Genomic DNA, 25,749 nt, shown 5'->3' with positions numbered 1-25,749 from the left:
AATTATCAAACATTTCCTTTTATTTATTTGTTTAATTATTTTTAATAACCAAGCATTTCCTTATTTTTTCTAACCAAGCATTTCCTTATTTTTTCTAACCTCGCATTTCCTTATTTTTTTTTTCTAACCAAGTATTTCCTTTTTTTTCTAACCAAGCATTTCCTTATTTTTTTTTTATAACCAAGCATTTCCTTTTTTTTCTTCTTTTTTTCTAACCAAACATTTCCTTTTTTTTCTAACCAAGCATTTCCTTTTTTTTTTTTTCTAACCAAACATTTCCTTTTTTTTTCTTCTTTTTTCTAACCAAGTATTTCCTTTTTTTTTCTAACCATGCATTTCCTTTTTTTTTTCTAACCATGCATTTCCTTTTTTTTTTCTAATCAAGCATTTCCCTTTTTTTCTTCTTTTTTCTAACCAAGCATTTCCTTTTATTTCTAACCAAGCATTTCCTTTTATTTCTAACCAAGCATTTCCTTTTTTTTTTTAACCAAGCATTTCCTTTTTTTTCTTCTTTTTTCTAACCAAGCATTTCCTTTTTTTTCTAACCAAGTATTTCCTTTTTTTTTCTAACCAAGCATTTCCTTTTTTTTCTAACCAAGCATTTCCTTTTTTTTCTAACCAAGCATTTCCTTTTTTTCCAACCAACCATTTCCTTTTTTTTCTAACCAAGCATTTCTTTTTTTTTTTTCAACCAATCTTTTCCTTTTTTTTTTCTTCTTTTTTTTTAACCAAGCATTTCCTTTTTTTTTTTTTACCAAGCATTTTCTATTTTTTCTTCTTTTTTAATTATCAAACATTTCCTTTTATTTATTTGTTTAATTATTTTTAATAACCAAGCATTTCCTTATTTTTTCTAACCAAGCATTTCCTTATTTTTTCTAACCTCGCATTTCCTTATTTTTTTTTTCTAACCAAGTATTTCCTTTTTTTTCTAACCAAGCATTTCCTTATTTTTTTTTTATAACCAAGCATTTCCTTTTTTTTCTTTTTTTTTTCTAACCAAACATTTCCTTTTTTTTCTAACCAAGCATTTCCTTTTTTTTTTTTTCTAACCAAACATTTCCTTTTTTTTTCTTCTTTTTTCTAACCAAGCATCTCCTTTTTTTTCTAACCAAGTATTTCCTTTTTTTTTCTAACCATGCATTTCCTTTTTTTTTTCTAACCATGCATTTCCTTTTTTTTTTCTAATCAAGCATTTCCCTTTTTTTCTTCTTTTTTCTAACCAAGCATTTCCTTTTATTTCTAACCAAGCATTTCCTTTTTTTTTTTTAACCAAGCATTTCCTTTTTTTTCTTCTTTTTTCTAACCAAGCATTTCCTTTTTTTTCTAACCAAGCATTTCCTTTTTTTTTCTAACCAAGCATTTCCTTTTTTTTCTAACCAAGCATTTCCTTTTTTTTTCTAACCAAGCATTTCCTTTTTTTTTCTAACCAAGCATTTCCTTTTTTTTCTAACCAAGCATTTCCTTTTTTTTCTTCTTTTTTCTAACCAAGCATTTCCTTGTTTTCTTCTTTTTTTCTAACCAAGCATTTCCTTTTTTTTTCTAACCAAGCATTTCCTTTTTTTTCTAACCAAGCATTTCCTTTTTTTTTTCTAACCAAGCATTTCCTTTTTTTTCTTCTTTTTTCTAACCAAGCATTTCCTTGTTTTCTTCTTTTTTTCTAACCAAGCATTTCCTTTTTTTCTTCTAACCAAGCATTTCTTTTTTTTTTCCAACCAAGCATTTCCTTTTTTTTTTTTAACCAAGCATTTCCTTTTTTTTCTTCTTTTTTCTAACCAAGCATTTCCTTTTTTTTCTAACCAAGTATTTCCTTTTTTTTTCTAACCAAGCATTTCCTTTTTTTTCTAACCAAGCATTTCCTTTTTTTTCTAACCAAGCATTTCCTTTTTTTCCAACCAACCATTTCCTTTTTTTTCTAACCAAGCATTTCTTTTTTTTTTTTCAACCAAGCATTTCCTTTTTTTTTTCTTCTTTTTTTTTAACCAAGCATTTCCTTTTTTTTTTTTTACCAAGCATTTTCTATTTTTTCTTCTTTTTTAATTATCAAACATTTCCTTTTATTTATTTGTTTAATTATTTTTAATAACCAAGCATTTCCTTTTTTTTTCTAACCAAGCATTTCCTTATTTTTTCTAACCTCGCATTTCCTTATTTTTTTTTTCTAACCAAGTATTTCCTTTTTTTTCTAACCAAGCATTTCCTTATTTTTTTTTTATAACCAAGCATTTCCTTTTTTTTCTTCTTTTTTTCTAACCAAACATTTCCTTTTTTTTCTAACCAAGCATTTCCTTTTTTTTTTTTTCTAACCAAACATTTTCTTTTTTTTTCTTCTTTTTTCTAACCAAGCATCTCCTTTTTTTTCTAACCAAGTATTTCCTTTTTTTTTCTAACCATGCATTTCCTTTTTTTTTTCTAACCATGCATTTCCTTTTTTTTTTCTAATCAAGCATTTCCCTTTTTTTCTTCTTTTTTCTAACCAAGCATTTCCTTTTATTTCTAACCAAGCATTTCCTTTTTTTTTTTTAACCAAGCATTTCCTTTTTTTTCTTCTTTTTTCTAACCAAGCATTTCCTTTTTTTTCTAACCAAGCATTTCCTTTTTTTTTCTAACCAAGCATTTCCTTTTTTTTCTAACCAAGCATTTCCTTTTTTTTTCTAACCAAGCATTTCCTTTTTTTTTCTAACCAAGCATTTCCTTTTTTTTCTAACCAAGCATTTCCTTTTTTTTCTTCTTTTTTCTAACCAAGCATTTCCTTGTTTTCTTCTTTTTTTCTAACCAAGCATTTCCTTTTTTTTTCTAACCAAGCATTTCCTTTTTTTTCTAACCAAGCATTTCCTTTTTTTTTTCTAACCAAGCATTTCCTTTTTTTTCTTCTTTTTTCTAACCAAGCATTTCCTTGTTTTCTTCTTTTTTTCTAACCAAGCATTTCCTTTTTTTCTTCTAACCAAGCATTTCTTTTTTTTTTCCAACCAAGCATTTCCTTTTTTTTTTCTAACCAAGCATTTCCTGTTTTCTTTTTTTTTTTCTTTTTTAATTATCAAACATTTCCTTTTATTTATTTATTTCATTATTTTTAATAATCAAGCATTTTTATGCATTGCCATCATCATCTATTGTCCCTATATTGCACATGGATGAATCTGTAAAAATCCAAGGCATGTCAAGGCATCACAAAGATCAGCTAGCGCCAAGTGCGAAGTAACCAAACACCACCAACCCCCCCCCCCCCCCAAATGTATGATCATTTTGTGTCAGCAAAAATGCTCTCCCTCCTCCCCAAAAAAATGTGGGCACCAATCTTCACAAGTACCCCTGTTCTGTCAAGTTCTCCAACCGCTTAACTTTCGTTTTTTTTTAAATCCAGCAGTTTGGTGGTTGGACACAACACTGGCAAGCGAATAGAGTCCAGTGCAGGATATTATGAGCAAAATTCTCACTCCGCTCCGATACTAGCCAACAAAATGTCCGCCTCCGAGGCGGCGTCAACTTTGTCCTCGTCAAAAACAGCTCAGTCTTCCTGTACCAGACATTATTCGATTGTCGGTGTTGTGTCCAATCACCAATTCGTCAAAATCTCTGATTACTACGTTTTTAAAAAAAACGGAAGTGACGTAGTTGGAGTTTCTGATGGGTTGGAGATATTGACAGAACATCCCCTAATCATAAATTTCCCTTTGCAAACCAAAATTCTCCTTTTCAAATAATTCCCCTCTTTCAGTGCAAATGCTCTCCCTCCCCAACTTCCCCTAGCACAATCCCTCTACCCCTCGAATTTCCCCTCTGGACATAAACCCCCCCCCCCCCCAAAGCCTTCTTCCCCAGAACAAATGCCCTCTCCTAACATAAACCCCCCAAATCCCCCTTCCTAACAGAAATCCTCTTTCCTAGTACTAATTCCCCCCTCCTAATCACTCATTCTAGCACAACCCCCCAAAATCCCCATGGTGCCCAGGGCAGCTTCCCCTCCTGACCACTCATTGCAAAGACATCTAACCCATTTATACAATGGCTAACCTATGTGCATGCACTGATGTGCAATAAAACATATAGGGCTGGATTCAGAAAGACTTACGACAGGCGTATCAGTAGATACGCCGTCGTAAGTCCGAATCCGCGCCGTCGTATCTTTAAGCGTATGCTCAAACTGAAATACGCCTAAATGTTGCTAAGAAACGACCGGCGTAAGTCTCCTACGCCGTCGTATCTTAGGGTGCATATTTACGCTGGCCGCTAGGTGGCGCTTCCGTTGATTTCCGCGGAGAATATGCAAATGAGCTAGATACGCCGATTCAGAAACGTATGTGCGCCCAGCGGATTTTTTTACGTCGTTTACGTAAGGCTTTTTCCGGCGTAAAGTTACTCCTGCTATATGAGGCGTAGCCAATGTTAAGTATGGATGTCAGGACAGCGTCAAATTTTCCATCGTTTACGTCGTTTGCATAAGTCGTTCGCGAATAGGGCTTTGCGTAGATTACGTTCACGTCGAAAGCATTGACTATTTGCGACGTGTTTAGGAGCATGCGCACTGGGATACGCTCACGGACGGCGCATGCGCCGTTCGTTAGAAACGTCATTTACGTGGGGTCATGCTTTATTTACATAAAACACGCCCACCTCTTCACAATTTGAATTAGGCGCGCTTACGCCGGCACATTTACGATACGCCACCGTAACTTAGGGCGCAGGTTCTTTCTGAATACAGAACCTGCCTTACTAAGTTATGGTGGCATAGCGTATCTGAGATACGCTACGCCCGCACAAAGTTACGCCAGGCTTTCTGGATCTAGCCCTAGGTGTGATTGGCTCTAAAAAAAATAAAAATAAAAATAAACTTTCTGCCCCCTGTAATTAATTTACAAGGACAGAGAAGGTTCCTGTATATAAACCACACACTAATCCATTTTGCCATCGCCGTCATAATCTCACTAGCTTCCTGGGAAGATAATTCACGCTGCGCTGCGTTAAGGAAATAAAAATGAATGATGGTCGGGAGATCAGTTTATTTTTGTGCTATTTTTACTTTTCCCATCACCCTCACATAGGCACATAGAGCATCAAAACAGCCGTGCTATTTGTAACTTCGCTGATGAACATCCGCACTCTACAATTATTCCAATTATCTATGCCCTATTGTTCTGGCTCAGCGGCTGACATCAGCAGTGCCTTTGGTCAAATTATCCTCATTTTACAAATGTCCTTGTTAAGCAAAGTGGAGCGCACAAACATCTGGGGTGCAGGAAACATGAACAAGTTCAAATTCGTATTTTCTGCCAGAAAATTACTTAGAACACCCAAACATTATATACATATATATACATATATTTTTTTTAGCAGAGACCCTAGAGAATAAAATGGCGACCGTTCAATATTTTATGTCACGCGGTATTTGCGCAGCGGTCTTTCAAACAAAATTTTTTAGGAAAAAAACACTTTCATGAATAAATAAAAAAGAACTAAACAGTAAAGTTACCAGGTTAGAGAGTACCAGGTAGATTCAGTAAGGCCTCGTACACACGACCAAACATGTCTGCGGAAACTGGTTCGCAGACCAGTTTCAGCGGACATGTTCGGTCGTCTGTACGTCCGACCGGACAATTTTCCGGCGGATCGGACAGGTTTCCAGCGGACAAATGTTTCTTAGCATGCTAAGAAACATGTCCGCTGGAAGCCTGTCCGTCGGACATGTTCGATCGTCTGTACGACTTACCGGACATGTCCGCTCGGCCGAAAGCCCTCGCATGCATCGAAGTGATTCGACGCATGCGTGGAAGCATTGACCTTCCAGGGTCGCGCACGTCGCCGCAAAGGCGCGGCCACGTCACCGCGAATCCTGTACGCAAGGATTTTGGTTTGATGGTGTGTAGAACCATCAGACCAAAATCCGGCAGCGGACATGTCCGATGAAAACGGTCCGACGTTTCCGTAAGCCATTATCAGGCCTAAAGTTATTCCATCTATTAGATGGAATAGCAATGTTAAAGTATGGCCGCCGTTCCCGCTTCGAGATTAGAAATTTTGACGTCGTTTGCCTTAGTCGTCCGCGAATATCGATTTACGTAGTTTACGTCTACGTCGAAATCAATAGGCCCGTACGGCGTACTTAGCCGCAATGCACACTGGGAAATGTAGGCGCCTGGCGCATGTGCAGTTAAACAAAAAACGTAAGGTCAAGCATTATTAACATAAAACACGCCCCCCTTACACACATTTGAATTCGGCACCCTTACGCCCGCCCGCTTTAGGCTACGCCGCCGTAACATAGCAGGCAAGTACATTGTGAATCATGTACTTGCCTAGCTAACTTACGGCGGCGTAGCCTAAACACGCTAAGCTACGCCGCCACAAGTTTAGGCACAGCTACTTGAATCTACCTATATGTCTTTTACTAGAATTATTGCTCTCACTCTGACAAACGCAGCGATACCTCACATGTGTGAATTGAACACCGTTTACATTTGCGGGCGTGACTTATATATGCGTTTTCTTTGCTGCACGAGCATGCAGGGACGTGGGAGATTTAGGGCGCTTTCACATGTACGGATTCCGTGAGGATCCGTACCTTTATCATCCGCTTGCTCAGCAGGGATCGCTCCGTTGATCCCCACTGAGCCGGCAGATGACAGGGCGGTCCCTGCACACTGTGCAGGGACTGCCCTGTCAGATCTCTGCTCTCCTCTATGGGGGGATCGGATGAACACGGACCGTCTGTCCGCATTCACCCAATCCGCTCTGAAGACAGATGGAAAAATAGGGTTTTCCTCTGTCTGCAGAAACGGACCATAGCGGGGAACGATGAGATCGGATGTCAGCGGATGGATGTTCATCCGCAATCCCATAGGGATACATGTATGTCCGTATTTCATCCGAAAACGGATGAATGAAATCCGGACATACTGTCCGCAGGTGTGAAAGGGCCCTTAAACATTTTCTTTTTTTTTTTTTCTACATTGTCCCTTAAAAAAAAAAATTCTGATCACTTTTAATTTCTTTCACAAGGAATGTAAACATCCCTTGTGACAGTAATAGATGGTGACAGGTACTCTTTATGGAGAGATCGGGGGTCTAAAAGACTCCAAACCACTCCATTGCACTTAAAAGTATTCAGATCGGCAAAATCCGCGATTCTGAATACTGTGTGAATACCGAGAAAAAGTGGAAGTGACGTCATGACTGCTCTGTGCAAAACAACTGCTCGGAGCAGGTATGTATAAAAAAGCAAAAACAAAGCTTTAATACCACTTTAAATACATTTTTTGTGTATCTCCAGATACGCCGCCGTAATTTGAAATCCGCGCCCGCGTATCGTTACGCCGATTCTCAAAGGCAGATACGCTTAAAAAATAGGCTTCCTCCACCGACGTAACTTGATTGCGGCGGTGTAGAATTGTGTGCAATATAACGTTGGCCGCTAGGGGCGCTTCCGTTGTTGTTGGCGTAGAATATGCTAATTACCTAGATACGCCGATTCACAAACGTACGCACGCCCATCGCAATGTATTTACGTCGGTTACGTTAGGCTTTTTCGGCGTAAGGTTGTTCCTGCTATTAGGAGGCGCAGCCAATGTTAAGTATGGACGTTGTTCCCGCTTCAAAATTTGAATTTTTTACGTCGTTTGCGAATAGGGCTGGACGTAATTTACGTTCACGTCGAAAACCAATACGTCGTTGCGCCAGGGCTGACTACATTTCAGGCCATATTATCAGATAAAAGCTGCTCAGTCAGCGGCTGCAGCACTGATCAGTGTATTCTGAGAGCGGAGGAGTATAAAAGTCCGGGTCCGCCAGGTGCCTGGACTGATGCCTGTCTCAGACTCTCAGCAAACCACTGAGCCACTGAGCCGGCCGCTCCCCGCCCCTCCACAGCTCAGTCCTCTAATGAGCGTGGAGGAGCAGAGAGGAGAGCTGCTGACTGACAGGCAGCAGCTTTCTGCTCTGGAAGTTATCAGAACCGAGCCATCGGCGATGTTCGATGGTTCGGTTCTCAGTGTAAAGGCGCCGGGGTCCGATGCTGCATCCACCTAGGTAACTATGATAGGTTAAAAAAACAAAACAAAAACATTTTTTTTTAGCTACTTCAGATCCGCGCCATAGCCGAAAGACGGTTACAGCGCGGACCTACTTTTGCCAGGAGGGCGTCCATGGACGTCCTCCCGTTCTCGAGCGGCCTGTGATCAATGAAACTTGGCTGATCACAGATCGGAGTAAGGGGTCGATCCCGACCCCTTACCATGTGATCAGCTGTCAGCCAATGGCAGTTGATCATGTGATGTAAACAGAGCTGATAGCGTGAGGAGAAAAAAAAAAGCCAATCTACGGCGGCTGTCAGAGGGACATCGGTGCCGATCAAGGAGAGCAGCCGCCTGCCAGTGCCACATAGTGCACAACAGTGCCGCCTACCAGTGCCCACCAGCGCCACCCAACAATGCCCACAGTGCCACCCATCAGTACCCACAGTGCCACCTACCAGTGCCGCCCATCAGTGAGAGAGAGAGAGACTTGTAAAGCGCAACACATGCGAACTGAATCGCCTCTGGGCGCTGTACCCATTTCATGGGTAAGGAACCCCTTGACCTCAGAAGAGATGGGTTTTAATCTTTCTCCTGAAGGCCAAGTGGTCCGACTCCAGTCGGGTGGGGGTTGGTAACGCATTCCACAGGCGGGTTCCTTGGACTGCAAATCTACGATCTCCTTTGGACTTGTATCTGGCTGTGGGTATCTGAGGGAGGTTTTGATTGGTGGATCGCAGAATGCGATTGGGGTTATGGGCTTTTATTTTTTCGCATAGATATTGGGGGGCGTTGCCTTGAATACACTTATGCATTAGGCAGAGTGCCTTGAAAGTGATTCTGTCTTTTACTGGCAACCAATGAAGGGATCTCAGTGAAGGTCGAGTCACTAGTCGAGCGGCCGTATTTTGAACGACTTGCCAGCGAGTGATTTGGTATTTGGGGAGTCCTAGATAGAGGGCATTTGCGTAGTCGAGTCTGGAATTGATGATTGTTCCCACCACGACTGCAATGTCCTCTTTCGGGATAAAGGGCGTGAGTCTGCGTAGTAGGCGCAGCAGATGGTGCGATCCGCTGACTACTGACCCTATTTGTGCATCCATTGTCATGTAGGTATCGAAAATGACTCTGAGACTTTTGACTTTGGTGCTGGGGGTGATAGTTTTACCCAGAATGGGTGGGGGAGTCCATGTTGACGCGGGGTGATCTTTCCGGTTAGCGTGTCAGTGTCAACTACCAGTGCCCATCAGTGTCACCTACCAGTGCCCATCAGTGCGACCTACCAGTGCCACTTATCAGTGCCCATCAGTGGTACCTATCAATGGCCATCAGTGCCCCCATCACTGCCACCCATCAGTGACATCTTAGCAGTGGCCATCAGTCCCACCTTATCTGTGCCCATCAGTACCGCCTTATCTGTCCCCATCAGTGCCCACCAGTGCCGCCTCATCAGCGCCTATCATTGAAGGAGAAAAATTACATGTTTGCAATATTTTATACCAAACTATGAAACATAATTTTTATTTTAAAAATTTCCCATGTTTTTTTGTTTAGCAAAAAATAAAAACCCCAGCGGTGATTAAATACCACCAAAAGAAAGCTCTATTTGTGTGAAAAAAAATTCATTTGGGTACAGCGTTGTATGACCGCGCAATTGTCAAAGTGCGTTAGCGCTGAAAATTGGTCTGGGCTGGAGGGGGGTTTAAGTGCCCAGTAAGGAAGTGGTTAAGACTGGGTCCGCATCTCTGCAAGGTGGGAATGGGTATGATTTGCGCACAAAAACACATTTTGAAACTTGGTGTGCTGCAGTGCCATTCATTCCTAATGGCAGCCCAAAGCACCTTGCCAGCGCGTGGAAACGCATTAAAAAAGCGCCATGGTTTTGGTGTGAAAATAAAAAGTGCACGCAAATCTTTACTGTGAGATCTGTGTGTTGGGCACCCGAATGCAAAGCATCTAAAAATGCACATCACTGCGCATACAATGTCGCATTGCATAGAGGCGAATGCAGCCTAAAAATAATGTTATATACAGTGTAAAAAAAATATACAGTATGCTTTAATTTCAATAGTTCAAATTGTAATTATCCGTAATCCATCACACTGCACACCCGTCACGCCATCTGATAAGATTTATTATAGATGAATAGGTCTCAGGCATGAAAAGAACGAGTTCCCATGATTGGAATTGTCCAGTACGGCTGTAAACTGGACCCATGATGTGGGGGAGGAGAGAGACATGCAGACATAAAACTGCTCTTGGCGGGGTTCTTTTTTTTTTAATTATAAGACCCTGGAAGATTTCTACTACAGCAGCTATGGCAATATGTACCAGAGCGGAATGATGTGGCCTTTACCCCTCTGGGAGGGAGTGCAGTAAAGTTCAGCCTGGCTCTATGTAAAGGAGGTCATCATCACATATAGCCAGCTTCTCGCTTCAATGCATTCAGCTGCACATAGAAGGTTCTCCCTGAAGGCATCTCATTTGCATAATGACGCCCCAATCCTGGGGTACGGAAACAGACGCTGTTCCTGAATCCACGGCGTGGCAGGTTACAGCGGAGAACTGACACTGTTGCCTAAACCAACACAAATCTAAATGCATGGGACATGGCACTGTACATAACATTCAGCCTTATTTATTTAAAGTTCTATGAAGAGCCAAAAACTTTAGGTTCCGTACACATATCGCGGCGAGGGAACGAGCGCTCCAGCTTTAGATTTTCACCCGATTCCACGTGTCACGCACTGGACTGCCCCAGTAAACATGAATGAGCTGAGCTGCTCTATGCGCATTTCGGATGATGAGCTTTGCGCAATTTTTAAATGCATATTTTGGTGTTATTGCCACGCAACAATCACAGCAAAATTGTGCTGCATTTAGGGTACCATTTACCACTTGGGATCCGCGCTATCCCCGTGCGCGCCGCTGGGGGTGCGCAGCGGGGAAACAACGTGCCCGGCGCATCGCTCGGGAGCCGATACGAGTGCCTGGCGGCCGCGATGTCCGCCAAACACCCGCGATCTTCGGTGACACAGCAGGGACGTGGAGCTCTGTGTGTAAACACAGAGCTCCACGTGCTGTCAGGGAGAGAGGAGACCGATCTGTGTCCCTTTACATAGGGATCGGTCACCTCCCCCAGTCAGTCCCCTCCCCCCCACACAGTAAGAACACACCCAGGGTACACATTTAACCCCTTCCTCACCCCCTAGTGTTAACCCCTTCACTGCCAGTCACATTTATACAGTAATTAGTGCACTTTTATAGCACTGATCGCTGTATAAATGTGAATGGTCCCAAAATTGTGTCAAAAGTGTCCGATATGTCCGCCGCAATATCGCAGGCCTGACAAAAAAAAATTGCAAATCGCCGTCATTACTAGTAAAAAAAAAAAAAAAAATAAGAAATCTATCCCCTATTTTGTAGGCGCTATAACTTTTGCGCAAACCAATCAATATACGCTTATTGCGAATTTTTTTAACAAAAATATGTAGAAGAATATGTATCGGCCTAAACCGAGGGAAATTTTATTTTTTGTTTTAAATTGGGATATTATTATAACAAAAAGTAAAAAATAGTGTTTTTTTTCAAAAGTTTCTGTTTTTTTATGTTTATAGCGCAAAAAATAAAAATCACAGAGGTGATCAAATACCACCAAAAGAAAGCTCTATTTGTGGGAAAAAAATTATAAAAATATAATTTGGGTACAGTGTTGTATGACCGCGCAATTGTCATTCAAAATGCGTCAGCGCTGAAAGCTGAAAATTGGTCTGGGCACGAAGGGGGTTTAAGTGCCCAGTAATGAAGTGGTAAAAGTGTTTTTTTTTTTTAAATAAATTAACAAACATGTCATACTTACCTGCTCTGTGCAAAGGGTTTTGCGCAGAGCAGCCCTGATCCTCCTCTTCTGGGGTGCCCCTGGCTCCTCCTCTTCATCGGGTGCCCCCATGGAAGGCAGCTCCCATGTCCCTGGATTTTATTGACAGCCGCGGGAGACAATGACTCTTTACAGATACGTACTACAGTTCATTTAAAATGGTTTCCGATGGGACACGTTCACATCTATTTTTGACAGGTACCTGCTCCCACTTCCCGGGTGATCGTGCAGCGGCGAAATCACCTGGAAGTTCGGCCAGTTATGAATGAACACAGTGAGTGAATGTGTTTCTTTAGAAAATGAAGGGGCTGGTAAATTACATATTCACTAGCCCCTTTCCCAGCTGTCCATCCTAAAACATGAGGGGGGAGCTTGGGTAGTAGGGGGAATCGGCACTGCACATAGTGATTAGGCACACCCCCTGCGCATGCCTAATTACTAGGGCCAATTTAGATAGGAGCTAATTAATCTGCCAGCATGTCTTTGGAGTGTGGGAGGAGACCGGAGAAAACCCATGCAAGCACTTTACCAGTGGCAGCTGGTGGTACCCCCGTGGCATCTCAACCCCCCCCCCCACATCGCTGTCTTCCAGTCCACCGGCACTTCCGCCACCTAGGTGGCGGGCACATCAGGAATCTGCAGGGATCGGGCATCGGTGGGCACATTGGCAGCTGTGGGGATTGTGCATTGGCGGGCACATGGGCAGCTATGGGGATTGTGCATCGGCGGACACATCAGGCAGCAGCAGAAATCGGGGCATCAGGATGCTGCGGGCATCGGGCAGCTGCTCCTGTGTCTTCCAGTCCATCGGTACTTCCCCCACCTAGGCGGCGGGCACATCAGGAATCTGCAGGGATCGGGCATCGGTGGGCACATCGGCAGCTGTGGGGATTGTGCATTGGCGGGCACATGGGCAGCTATGGGGATTGTGCATCGGCGGACACATCAGGCAGCAGCAGGGATCGGGGCATCGGGCAGCTGCTCCTGTGTCTTCTCCTCCCCGCTTATGCCATGTCTTGCCTCCCCTCCTCCTACGCATCCAATAGGATCGCCTGTCCTTTCAGCCAATTGGGTGACGGGTATCAGACCCACTTACCAATCAGCCGAGAGGAGGATTAGTGTTGCAACAGCGAATATTAATTCTCTGTTGAACTGGATGGGCTCCAGACGCAATGCTCTGCGCCCCCGAGCCCAATCTATTTCAAAGTCTATTAGAGCCTCTGGTTCTAATCAGGTGCTTCAAAAAACACCCCTGCCATAGGAATTCATGTACCTGGCATCCTGAAAGGGGCGGGCGCATGGATAGGGGAGGCAGCGCCCCTGCTCCTACAATGGACGGGCCTCCATTGCACTTTACTATCAATCAAAATCCACTTACCCATGCGTGGCATCTGAATCAAATAGTCAATCAATAGATCAATTATTCCTATTGGAAGAGATCGATCGGAAAGAAATTGATTATTTATTGAAGCGTGTAGAGATAGACACTGGAACCAAACACATTTCAGCTAGAAAAAAAAAAATAATAATAATCCTTTCTGAACAGATTCCATCCTGCAGATTTGAAACATATTGAATAAACAGACACATGGATACAGATTCTGCTACAATGTAACATTCTCCATTCAGAAAGCTGCTGCTGATGCACAGCAAAGCAGAGAGACCTTCTTCCTCAATGACTCCTTTCTATAGCTGGAATCCATTGCTGCAGCTCTTGCCTGTTCTTGTACTAAGACAATCGTCACCCATATATGACGATCGATGTACCGGCATCACCTACACGCAACCATGCAGATTTCAATGACTGCCAAATGATTGTTCTAAACGAGAAATGATGCAATATTGTCTCATCAAATGGGACAAAGATTTCAGACTACAAATGTTTACAAATAAAAAAATAGGAGGGGGAAAAAATAAAAAATAAATATATATATATTATATATAAATATTTATATTTATTGTATATACATATATTTTATGCATTTTTTTTTTTTTCCCCAGCAGTCAAGGATATGTCCTGCCGGTTTTCTATAGACATTAGGCAGGTAGGCAGAGCTCTTTAATACACAACCTGTTGCTGAAATGCATTTGATCCGCAGCCAGAAAACCTTGTTGCGGCTGAGACATTTAATGCAGAAATATAGATGTTTACTACAGTGCTGCTGGAGGGCGAGCGGCAGCGTCATGCAGACAGATTATGCTGAACTGCTATAGAGAACGCCGTCCAAAAAGGGTCCCCCTTGGGGGGGGGGCTCACCAGCATTGGCCAAAATACTATTTCTCTTTTGCCAGAGAATGCCTATTAACCTATTGCGTGCCATACTGATGGCCTATGGCCATCCACGACTAATTGAACTCCTGCAGCTTATGCAACCTCTTGACAGCAGCTGCTACAGCCTAGTACTGAGTGGCATAGCCATTTTCTACACACACATCCCCCACCGTGGTTATAAGAACATAATGGCATTAACCCATTCGCTGACACTTAAAGCTTACATCATATTGCTGCTACAGGGAGACTAATAGACCTTATCTGCCTCCCGCTGATTCTTACAGTAGGGAGATGCTATTATTAGGATCAGCGTTTAATTAAGTATTAGACTCCATTAGCGTGTGGGAGGCCCTCCCTACAAAAAAAAATAAAGGGGGGCTTTACTTAAAGGAACTGGACGACGATGACTGGCCATGGGAGCCGTCAATCACCCTCAAGCGGGAAGACGAGTGATGGGACATCTGCAGGGCACTATGAATGGAATTAGCGGCAGTAAGAACGTGGTTAAGGGTAATAAGATGCAGATAAAGAAAGCTTGAGTGTTGGACTAGAACTGGTGTCCATGAGAACAGAGCTTCTACAGGCATGGGTGCAAGAAAAAAAAAAGAAAGAAAAAAAAAGCGCTCAATGGCGCAAAGGAGAATAATAAATTTCCAAGGTAAAGAAGTACCATTAGGGAAAACCACTTGAACAATGGCTTGAGTGTTGGACTAGAACGGTGTCCATGAGAACAGAGCGTCTACAGGCATGTGTGCAAGTGAAAAGAAATAAAAAAAAAATGAATAAAAAAAAAGCTCAATGGCACAAAGAATAATACATTTCCAAGGTAAATAAGTCCAATTAGGGAAAACAAACCACTTGAACAATGGCAGTAGATCGTCCAGCAGAGTATTGGATGGTCTCTGTGCACTACAATAAACAAAAAAAGCAGAAGGTGCCACCATTTAAGTGTATCAGTTTGTTAAAAACAATAAAAATAAAATAAAATACACTCATAAAAGGTGGAAGGAAAACAGGCTCATCGTCAGTCTTTAGTAATTGGTGGGGTTCAAAAGCAGCCGAGATGCTGGGTCCGTCCGCAGAGATGGCTTGCGTTCCATCGTGGTTATGGGCGGCTCCTGCTGGTGGACAGTGCTCAAGCCTTGCATTCTAATGCAGCTGGATGTCACCTTCACCACACAGCCAACTCCTGGTTCCCATCTGACAGGGTCTCGGTCGCTTTCAATCAAACCCTGCCAGCTACTGAAAACAAACCTGTTTTTTTCCATGTTTGTTATGGTGGCACCTTCTGCTTTTTTGTTTATGGGTGCAAGGGAGCCCTGGGGGACTGTGCTGTGCTGTAGAATGGGGGGGGGGGGGGGGGGGTCGCTTTATATGGGCGTGCTGCAAAAGGTTATTAATAATATATTAGTATTGCGCAAAGGACTGGAAGGCGCCATAGTTATGAGGGTTGGTGCAAGAGTAATATTGGGGCTGGGGATAGCACAATACAAGAAACGCTAGGGCCCAGATTCACATAGGAGATACGACGGCGTATCTCCAGATACGCCGTCGTATCTCTGAGTCTGAGGCGTCGTATCTTGGCGCCTGATTCAAAGAATCAGATACGCCAGAATTTGTATAAGATACGACCAGCGTAAGTCTCCTACACCGTTGTATCTTAACTGCATATTTACGCTGGCCGTTAGGGGCGTGTACGCTGATTTATGCCTAGAAATATGTAAATCAGCTAGATACGCCTATTCACGAAAGTACGCCCGGCCGTCGCAGTACAGATACGCCGTTTACGTAAGGCTTTTTCCAGCGTAAAGTTACCCCTGCTCTATGAGGCGTACATGAGGCATACCAATGTTAGGTATGGACGTCGGAACAGTGTCGAACTTTTCACGTTTTATGTCGTTTGCGTAATTTGTTCGCGAATAGGGGTGGGCGTCATTTACGTTCACGTCGAAAGCATTGGCTTTTTGCTGGTTAATTTGGAGCATGCGCACTGGGATACGTTCACGGACGGCGCATTCGCCGTTCGTAAAAAGCGTCATTTACGTGGGATCACAATAAATTTACATAACACACGCCCACATCTTCCACATTTGAATTAGGCGGGCTTATGCTGCCGAATTTACGCTACGCCGCCGCAACTTTGCTTTGTGAATACTGCACTTGCCTGTCAAAGTTGCAGAGGCGTAACGTAAATAGGATATGTTACGCCCGCACAAAGATGCGCTCTCCTACGTGAATCTGGCCCTAGGTGTTCAATGGAAGAGGTTATTATTGGGAATACAGCAAGGTGGCTGTATCTAATGCCTTGTACACACAAGCGGAATTTCTAACGAAAAACGTCAGACGGAAGCTTTTCATCGGATATTCCATCTGTGTGTATGCCCCATCTAACTTTTTCCATCAGAAATTCTGACGGAATTAGATAAAGAACATGTTCTCAATTTTTCAGATGAAAAAAAATTCTAGCGGAATTTCCATTCGCCTGGATGCAATTCCGACAGATTAAAAACCACGCATGCTCAGAATCAAGTTGACGCATGCTTGGAAGCATTGAACTTCATTTTTCTCGGCTCATTGTAGTGTTCTTGACAGTCGTTATTTGGTGTGACCGTGTGTATGCAAGACAGCTTGAGTGGAACTCCATCGGAAAAAAACGTCAGTTTATTCCGGCGGGAAAACCGGTCGTGTGTACAGGGCAAAAGACCTCTCGCACTTGGAACTGATGTTTGGGCATCAGCATTTCTGGACGTAATTTTAGGTGTTTGTTTTATTCATAATTGTGCATATTTGCTTGTGTATGCACATACAATACATTCTTATGCAAAATTAATTAATATTTATGCTCAAATGCATGTATTTGTGCATACCGGCGCAAAATTCTAACTGGAAATGCAGATCTTTCTTTTACTTAAGAATATGCAGTGCTTGTTTACGCAGCTGTGTGTACAGGCACATTGAAAACAAAGGATTTTAGATCAGTAACCAGCACCCCTGTACCCCCCGACCGTACTGAACTTTTTCAAGCTGCAGTGTGCAAGCGGCCCAAAGACGGCATGAGGGTGGTTACTGTTCTGTTGGGACAATTAGTGCCAATGTAACGTGAGCATGGACAGAACTGGTGAACGCAATGTAATGTGGGCATAGCATGCACTACAAGGGCACAATGTGGGACTAGCATTGCTAAAATATGCAACACAAAACAATCAATGGGGGAAAAAGTCCAGCACTCCAAAATCAGGTCTGCCAGGTCCAGTACAGATGGGCTTAAGCTGAGAGGTCCAAAGAGACTGGACTACTAGGAACATTGGGATCTCATTTAAATCCTATTGGGCCCCCATCAGAATATTAGACATCATCAGGTTGACGTTATTGTGCTTAAATATTGTGTGTGGTTTCATTGCTAAAATAATGTAATGTAAAGAAAGGGGTTTCAGCTAATTCAACGTGGAAGCTTATGATACCAGCAACCCAGGTAAGGCCAGGAGCAGTGCAACAAGATGGGCATCCATGTGGTTATAAGAAATCTTTATTAATAGAAACATACAAAACTACCTTTATGGAGGTCTCCTGAAGATGCTGGGTGCCCCAACGACTTGCTGACCCTCCTGCCCCAACACATTGAACCAATGACCTTGAAAAAGTATACAGAGAAGGACTTTTGGCTTACGGATTTCCATATGTGGTCTAGGCCAATGGCTGGCTGGTCAGCATAACAGCTGGTCCTCTAGCATTTCAGAAGGTGTGATTACTTCTAGAAGAAACCTTGTGTGTTTGGTCATCCCCAGGCTTCTTATACACAATGGATACTGCAATAGTGAGATCTCTCTGCCATGATTCCTGACTGCTCCTGGCCACCTGGGTGTTTTGGATATTCCTTCCAATCTTGGTGTGTTCCAGTTACAGTCTCGATAATAGTAAATTAATAAAAGTTCAACATGGAGAGAGTAAGAGCCCCTTGTCATGGCAACAGCAGATACAGACCCCTGGACTCACTGAGAGAGAGACCCAGACAGATATAAGAAATGGTCCAGTAGACGAACTCTCGAGTATCATCCAATTGCTGAAATGTTAGCCTTAGGAGACCCAACCCTTTAAAGGGTAAATCAGCAAATATCTCAATGGAAATCAGATGCACTGATTATGTACACTATATGTAATGTGAGCACACAGATACTAGATTAAGGGATGGTCCCCTTAACTCCATAGGTCAGTTGCACCCTCTTTAGCTATGTCCAACCACTGGGAGAACATACAATTAGATTGGTAATGGTACTGAAATTAAATCATGGTGCTAGGGTGAATTATGGGGGAAGTAGTGCGAGGCTGAATGTTGGGGTCTCTGGGATGCCAGTCTGCAGTATAGAGTATACAAAAGTAGACAGGAATCGAGTGAGGTAGATGATGGGTATAGAAGGATGGAGAGATGTAGAAGATGGGGTTGAAACAGTGTAGAGGATGGGTATATAGGAGGATGGAGAGATGTAGAGGATGGGTATGGAGGGATGGAGAGATGTATAGGATGGGTATGGAGGGATGGAAAGATGAAGAGGATGGGTATGGAGGGATGTAGAGGATGGGTATAGAAGGATGGAGAGACGTAGAGGATGGGCATAAGTAGAGGATGGGTATAGAAGTAGGGAGAGATGTAGAAGATTGGTATGGAGGGATGGGAAGACGTAGAGGATGGGGATGGAGAGATGTAGAGGAAGGGTATGGAGGGATGGAAAGATGAAGAGGATGGGTATGGAGGGACGTAAAGGATGGGTATAGAAGGATGGAGAGACGTAGAGGATGGGTATAGAAGGATGGGTATAAGTAGAGGATGGAGAGATGTAGAGGATGGGTATAGAAGTAGGGAGAGATGTAGAAGATTGGTTTCGAGGGATGGGGAGATGTAGAGGATGGGGATGTAGAGGAAGGGTATGGAGGGATGGAGAGATGTAGAGGATGGGTATGGAGGGATGTAGATGATGGGTATAGAAGGATGGAGAGATGTAGAGGATTGGTATGGAGGGATGGGGAGATGTAGAGGATGGTGATGGAGGGATGGAGAGGAAGGGTATGGAGGGATGGAGAGGATGGGTATAGAAGGATGGAGAGATGTAGAGGATGGGTATAGAAGGATGGAGAGATGTAGAGGATGGGTATAGAAGGATGGAGAGGTGTAGAGGATTGGCATGGAGGGATAGGGAGATGTAGAGGATGGTGATGGAGAGATGTAGAAGATAGGTATGGAGGGATGTAGAGGATAGGTATAGAAGGACAGAGAGATGTAGAGGATGAGTATGGAGAGATGCAGAGGATGGGTATGGATGGATGGAGAGCTGTAGAAGATGGGTATATGAAGGGATGGAGAGATGCAGAGGATGGGTATAGAAGGATGGAGAGATGTAGAGGATGGGTATAGAAGGATGTAGAGGATGGGTATAGAAGGATGGAGAGATGTAGAGGATGAGTATGGAGAGATGCAGAGGATGGGTATGGATGGATGGAGAGCTGTAGAAGATGGGTATATGAAAGGGATGGAGAGATGCAGAGGATGGGTATAGAAGGATGGAGAGATGTAGAGGATGGGTATAGAAGGATGTAGAGGATGGGTATAGAAGGATGGAAAGATGTAGAGGATGAGTATGGAGAGATGCAGAGGATGGGTATGGATGGATGGAGAGCTGTAGAAGATGGGTATATGAAAGGGATGGAGAGATGCAGAGGATGGGTATAGAAGGATGAAGAGATGTAGAAGATGGGTTTAGAAGGATGGAGAGATGCAGAGGATGGGTATAGAAGGATGGAGAGATGTAGAGGTTGGGTATAGAAGGATGGAGAGATGCAGAGGATGGGTATGGATGGATGGAGAGATGTAGAGGATGAGTATGGAGAGATGCAGAGGATGGGTATGGATGGATGGAGAGATGTAGAGGATGAGTATGGAGAGATGCAGAGGATGGGTATGGATGGATGGAGAGATGTAGAGGATGGGTATAGAAGGATGGAGAGATGTAGAGGATGAGTATGGAGAGATGCAGAGGATGGGTATGGATGGATGGAGAGCTGTAGAAGATGGGTATATGAAAGGGATGGAGAGATGCAGAGGATGGGTATAAAAGGATGGAGAGATGTAGAGGATGGGTATAGAAGGATGGAGAGATGCAGAGGATGGGTATGGATGGATGGAGAGATGTAGAGGATGAGTATGGAGAGATGCAGAGGATGGGTATAGAAGGATGGAGAGATGTAGAGGTTGGGTATAGAAGGATGGAGAGATGCAGAGGATGGGTATGGATGGATGGAGAGATGTAGAGGATGAGTATGGAGAGATGCAGAGGATGGGTATGGATGGATAGAGAGCTGTAGAAGATGGGTATATGAAGGGATGGAGAGATGCAGAGGATGGGTATATGAAGGATGCAGAGATGTATAAGATGGGTATATGGAGGGATGAAAAGATGAAGAGGATGGATACAGGGAAGGTGTCAAGCTGGAATTGCCAGGTATGATGATAGGGATGGTGTTTGGGTGCAGTGTCAGGTCCAGGGATGGTGTCGGGGTGCAGTGTCGGGTCCAGGGATGGTGTCGGGGTGCAGTGTCGGGTCCAGGGATGGTGTCGGGGTGCAGTGTCGGGTCCAGGGATGGTGTCGGGGTGCAGTGTCGGGTCCAGGGATGGTGTCGGGGTGCAGTGTCGGGTCCAGGGATGGTGTCGGGGTGCAGTGTCGGGTCCAGGGATGGTGTCGGGGTGCAGTGTCGGGTCCAGGGATGGTGTCGGGGTGCAGTGTCGGGTCCAGGGATGGTGTCGGGTACAGGGATGGTGTCGGGGACTGGGGGCACTCACTGTCTAAACATCTCCTCCATGTCTTTGATCTGCTTCCTGCTGAACTCCTTGAACTCGGTGTAGGGATTGAAGACCCTCATACTGGGCTGCTCCCTCTCTCCGTCCTCCGGGTCCCCCATCCGCAGCCGCCGGTTCAGCCTGGATGCCAGCTCGTCCCCCGCCATCGTCTCCGTCCCCCGGCTGACACCTGTCGCGCTCACATCCCCGGCACCCGTCATGTGACCGCACCGGCTCCGGCCAGATGTAAGGAGAGCCGTGATTGGAGCAGAGCCGGGGGCCGGACCCGGAGAGGAGGGGGAGAGGAGGGGGGATGCTGAGACCACATCATCATCATTGCCGGTACACAGAGCATCACCATCAACACTACTACATAGAGCATCAACACTACTACATAGAGCATCATCATCACCGGTACTACTACACAGAGCATCATCATCACCATCATCATCAACACTACTACACAGAGCATCAACACTACTACACAGAGCATCAACACTACTACACAGAGCATCATCATCAACACTACTACACAGAGCATCATCATCAACACTACTACACAGAGCATCATCATCAACACTACCACACAGAGCATCAACACTACTACACAGAGCATCAACACTACTACACAGAGCATCAGCAGCACCGTCAAATACTACCACCGGGGCCTCACCATCACTATACTACTACAGGGACCACATCACCATCATTGACTACTACTGAGAGCATCACTGCGAGTACCATCATTACCGAGTACTACACCGAGCAAACCATCATCACTACTTCAGGGACCACATCCTCATCATCATTACTATTACTACTACAGGGTTTGCAGCATCACTGACTATTACAGAGAGCATCATCATTACTAGTGCTACAGAGAGTAGATCACCAACACTAATACATGAGACCAGATAGTCATCTTTTTACTACATAGACCACACTATCATCATCATCATCACTACACAGATCACCGACTACTACACAGAGCAAAATTATCATCACTACCACAGAGATCACATCATCAGCATCACTGACTCTACTACATAGATCACACTATCATTAGTATTACATCATCACTGCTACTATAAGACCACATCATCATTACTACATAGACCATACCACCACCATCATCATTACTACAGACCACACCATCATCATTACTACATATAGACCATACCACCACCATCATCATTACTACATATAGACCACACCATCATTACTACATAGACCACACCATCATTACTACATAGACCACACCATCATTACTACATAGACCACACCATCAGTACTACATATAGACCATACCACCATCATCATTACTACATATAGACCACACCATCATTACTACCACTACAATCAACTACTAATCAATACCAAAAACTACTACAGATAAGTACTGATCATTATTGCTCCATTGATACACTGATCTATAAAATTACATTACTGAGGTTACAACTTCACTGCCATCACCATCACTAATATCACCAATTTTTGTTACTGTATATATTGTAGTACATTAGTATATTATTACATAGAACACATATTAATGTAATGAGCATGCAGTATTCCCACTAGTTGGATCTCACTATGAATGAGATCCCAGCATCATCACCACTACTACTGGACAGCATTGTATATGTCTCCTCCTGGTGTGCCCCTCCCCCCCCCCCCCCCTCCAGAGATGTGACCTCCAGAGTAAAGACATGGCCTCGCCATATAGTCTGCTCATTATTTCCTCATACCAGGAAGAAATCATTACACTAGATGTATCTAATAAGAAACATGTACTGACAGGAATATGGAGCCTGCCATTGCTGACCCCCATTCTGAAAATACTACTTCTCTGTATGGTTGTCACCAATCCCTGGAGCCTCTAATGTTTGCTGTGATATTGATATACCAATAGAATAGTACCAGAGTCAGCAAAACAGCATGATCAGAAGTAGAGGTCAGCAGTGATGTCCCATACATTTCTCATGTACGGCCTTACTTATATACACATACAGAGTGTATGTATGTATATATATATATATATATATATATATATATATATATATATTATTATTAGATTGTAAGCTCTTCCGAGCAGGGCCCTCTTAATCCTCTTGTATTTTATTGTAACTGTTTTGTCTCCCTTTATATTGTAAAGTGCTGCGTAAACTGTTGGCGCTATATAAATCCTGTATAATAATAATAATAATATAATTTTATATATATATATATATATATATATATATATATATATATATATATATATATATATATATATATATATATATATATATATATAGCAGCTGGAGGTGTACACATGCTATGATGGTCACAATGCTTTGCTTCACAGAAACGCAGGATCTCTGCCTTCCTTACTAACAGAATGGCGATCTGCCTTGTTTACATTGGCAGACCGCCGTTTTGCCTCTGTCAGGAACGATCGGCGTATCCCAGCGGACATTGGGTCAAATCACAACGGGAGCCAACAAGCGATGTCCATCGATCAGCGGTCGATGTAAACAAGGCAGAGCACCATTCTGTTAGTACGGAAGACAGAGATCCGGTGTTTCTGCCAAGCAGGAACACGGATCTCTGTCTTCCCACGGTTAAACACCCCCCCCCCCCCCCCCCCACACACACACACACACACACACACAGTGTTAGCAAGCACTTCCTAGGAACACATTTAACCCTTTGATCATTCCTGATGTTAACCCTTTCCCAGCCAGTGTCATTAGTACAGTGACTATGCATTTTTATTTTAGCACTGATCACTGTATTGGTGTCCCTGGTTCCCCAAAAGTTTCACTTGGTGTCCAATTTGTCTGCCACAATGTCGCTGTCCCTCTATAGGTCACTGATCACCGCCATTACTAGTAAAATAAAAAAATATCCCCTATTTTGTAGACGCTCTAACTTTTGCACAAACCAAGCAATATACGTTTATTGAGATTTTTTTTTTTTTACCAAAAGCATGTAGCAGATGGCCTAAATTGATGAAGAAATTTGATTTTTTACATGTCTTTATTGGATGTGTTCTATATAGCAGAAAGTAAAATTGTTATTTTTTTTCCTTCCTGTTGATACCAACAATGGGGCGCTATTCCTTCTATCGACACCAATGATGGGGCGCTATTCCACCCATCGACACCAATGATGGGGCGCTATTCCACCCATCGACACCAATGATGGGGCGCTATTCCACCCATCGACACCAATGATGGGGCGCTATTCCACCCATCGACACCAATGATGGGGCGCTATTCCTACCATCGACACCAATGATGGGGCGCTATTCCTACCATCGACACCAATGATGGAGCGCTATTCCTACCATCGACACCAATGATGGGGCACTCTATTCTTCCTGTTGATACCAACAATGGAGCACTATTCTTCCCATTAAAAGCAATGACAGGGGGCTGATGCTGGGGGACCATTCACCCTTCTGACACCATCAATGGGGCACTATACTTCCTGTTGATACTGACAATGGGGCACTATTCCTCCCACTGATGCCAATGATGGGACACTATTCCTCCAACCAACACCAATGATGGGGCACTCTATTCTTCCTGTTGATACCAACAATGGGGCACTATTCTTCCCATTAAAAGCAATGACGGGGGGGGGGCTGATGCTGGGGGACCATTCACCCTATTCTTCCTGTTGATACCAATGATAGGGGCTTGATGCTGGGGCAATTTCTGCTCCTAACTGGACCCATAAAGCCTAAAAGGACAGCAAATTGGCCCTACCGCTGTACCCTCCCCGTAGCCTCCGCCTCTGGTATGACATGCACTCGGTCTGGCCAATCACCGGAAGTTTAATAAGGGCGTCAGTCGCTCCCTCCCCCTGGCCAAGTACGCCCCATGTATGTTGCTAGCGCAAGTGCCACGCTACAGGCCGCCGCGCCGGGGGCAAAATTTATGAGGGAGCCGGAAGTCGGCCGCAGGAGCCGATTAAATAAAAGGACGAATCGGGGGGTCTTTTTTTTTCGTGCGGGGGGCGGCTTTGGTGCCCGTGCCGCCCCCCGCAAAGTGCCGCCCTAGGCCTAGGCCAAGATACATCCCTGCTCTATAGTAAGTTCAATACAAATGCCATAAAAGAAAAATAATTCTAGTTGTCTGGCTCTCATGCTAATCTTCACCCTTCAATACTTTGAGGCTCTGACCAGAACAAGTCTGCAGATCAGGACATCAACCCATCCTGACCTCCATACCCGTTTCAGGTTAGTGACTCGGAAAGTGCTTAAGCCAAAGGATCAGCATGACAGCCAGGCAGATGGTTGAAGGAGGTCCGCACTTTTGCTGCAAAGGCTCCATTGAGACCTGCGAGACTTATCAAGCAACTTTGGACATCAAAGTCACATGACAAGTCGTTCCCCATGTTTTCCAATGATGACCATTCATATGTGTGCATGGGCGTCCGCTCAAATTTTTTCAGGGGGGGGGGGGGCGCTTTGGCAGCGGCGATACACAGTCTCATTTAACCCTTTCTTCAAACACTAGCAGGGGTTAAAAGCGCCCCGCTAGCGGCCAAATAGCGCACCTAAAACTATGGTAAAGTGACGCTTTTTAGCGGCGCTTTACCGGTAACGCGGCCAGCTGGCAGTGTGAAAAAGCTCTTGGGATAATTCAGCTTCACTCCATGCCCATATAAATATAGCCTAGAGAATGTACAGACCCCCCTTCAGCACATGTGGACCCTCCTTCAGAACAGATGGACCCCCCTTCAGCACAGACCTCCCCATTCCGCACAGACCCCTCTATTC

General features: G+C 43.8%; 1 protein-coding gene across 2 annotated transcripts in view; it reads right to left on the bottom strand.

Annotated features, from left to right (window-relative positions):
* LOC120915606 (EF-hand domain-containing protein D2-like) overlaps positions 1–25,749 on the bottom strand; it is a 115,532-nt gene that overhangs the window by 26,623 nt on the left and 63,160 nt on the right. The window contains exon 1 of one of the 2 annotated variants that reach the window (XM_040326269.1): positions 20,985–21,229. The exons of the other annotated variant lie outside the window; for it this stretch is intronic. Within the exon in view, the coding sequence (XP_040182203.1) occupies positions 20,985–21,202 (218 nt within the window). The 5' untranslated portion in view covers positions 21,203–21,229. Of the gene's footprint in view, positions 1–20,984; positions 21,230–25,749 lie in introns of those variants that run through there. 2 annotated transcript variants of the gene reach the window in all.

Source organism: Rana temporaria, chromosome 10 (assembly GCF_905171775.1).
Source record: "Rana temporaria chromosome 10, aRanTem1.1, whole genome shotgun sequence".
NCBI lineage: Eukaryota > Metazoa > Chordata > Amphibia > Anura > Ranidae > Rana > Rana temporaria.
This window is presented reverse-complemented; position numbering and strand designations above follow the sequence as displayed.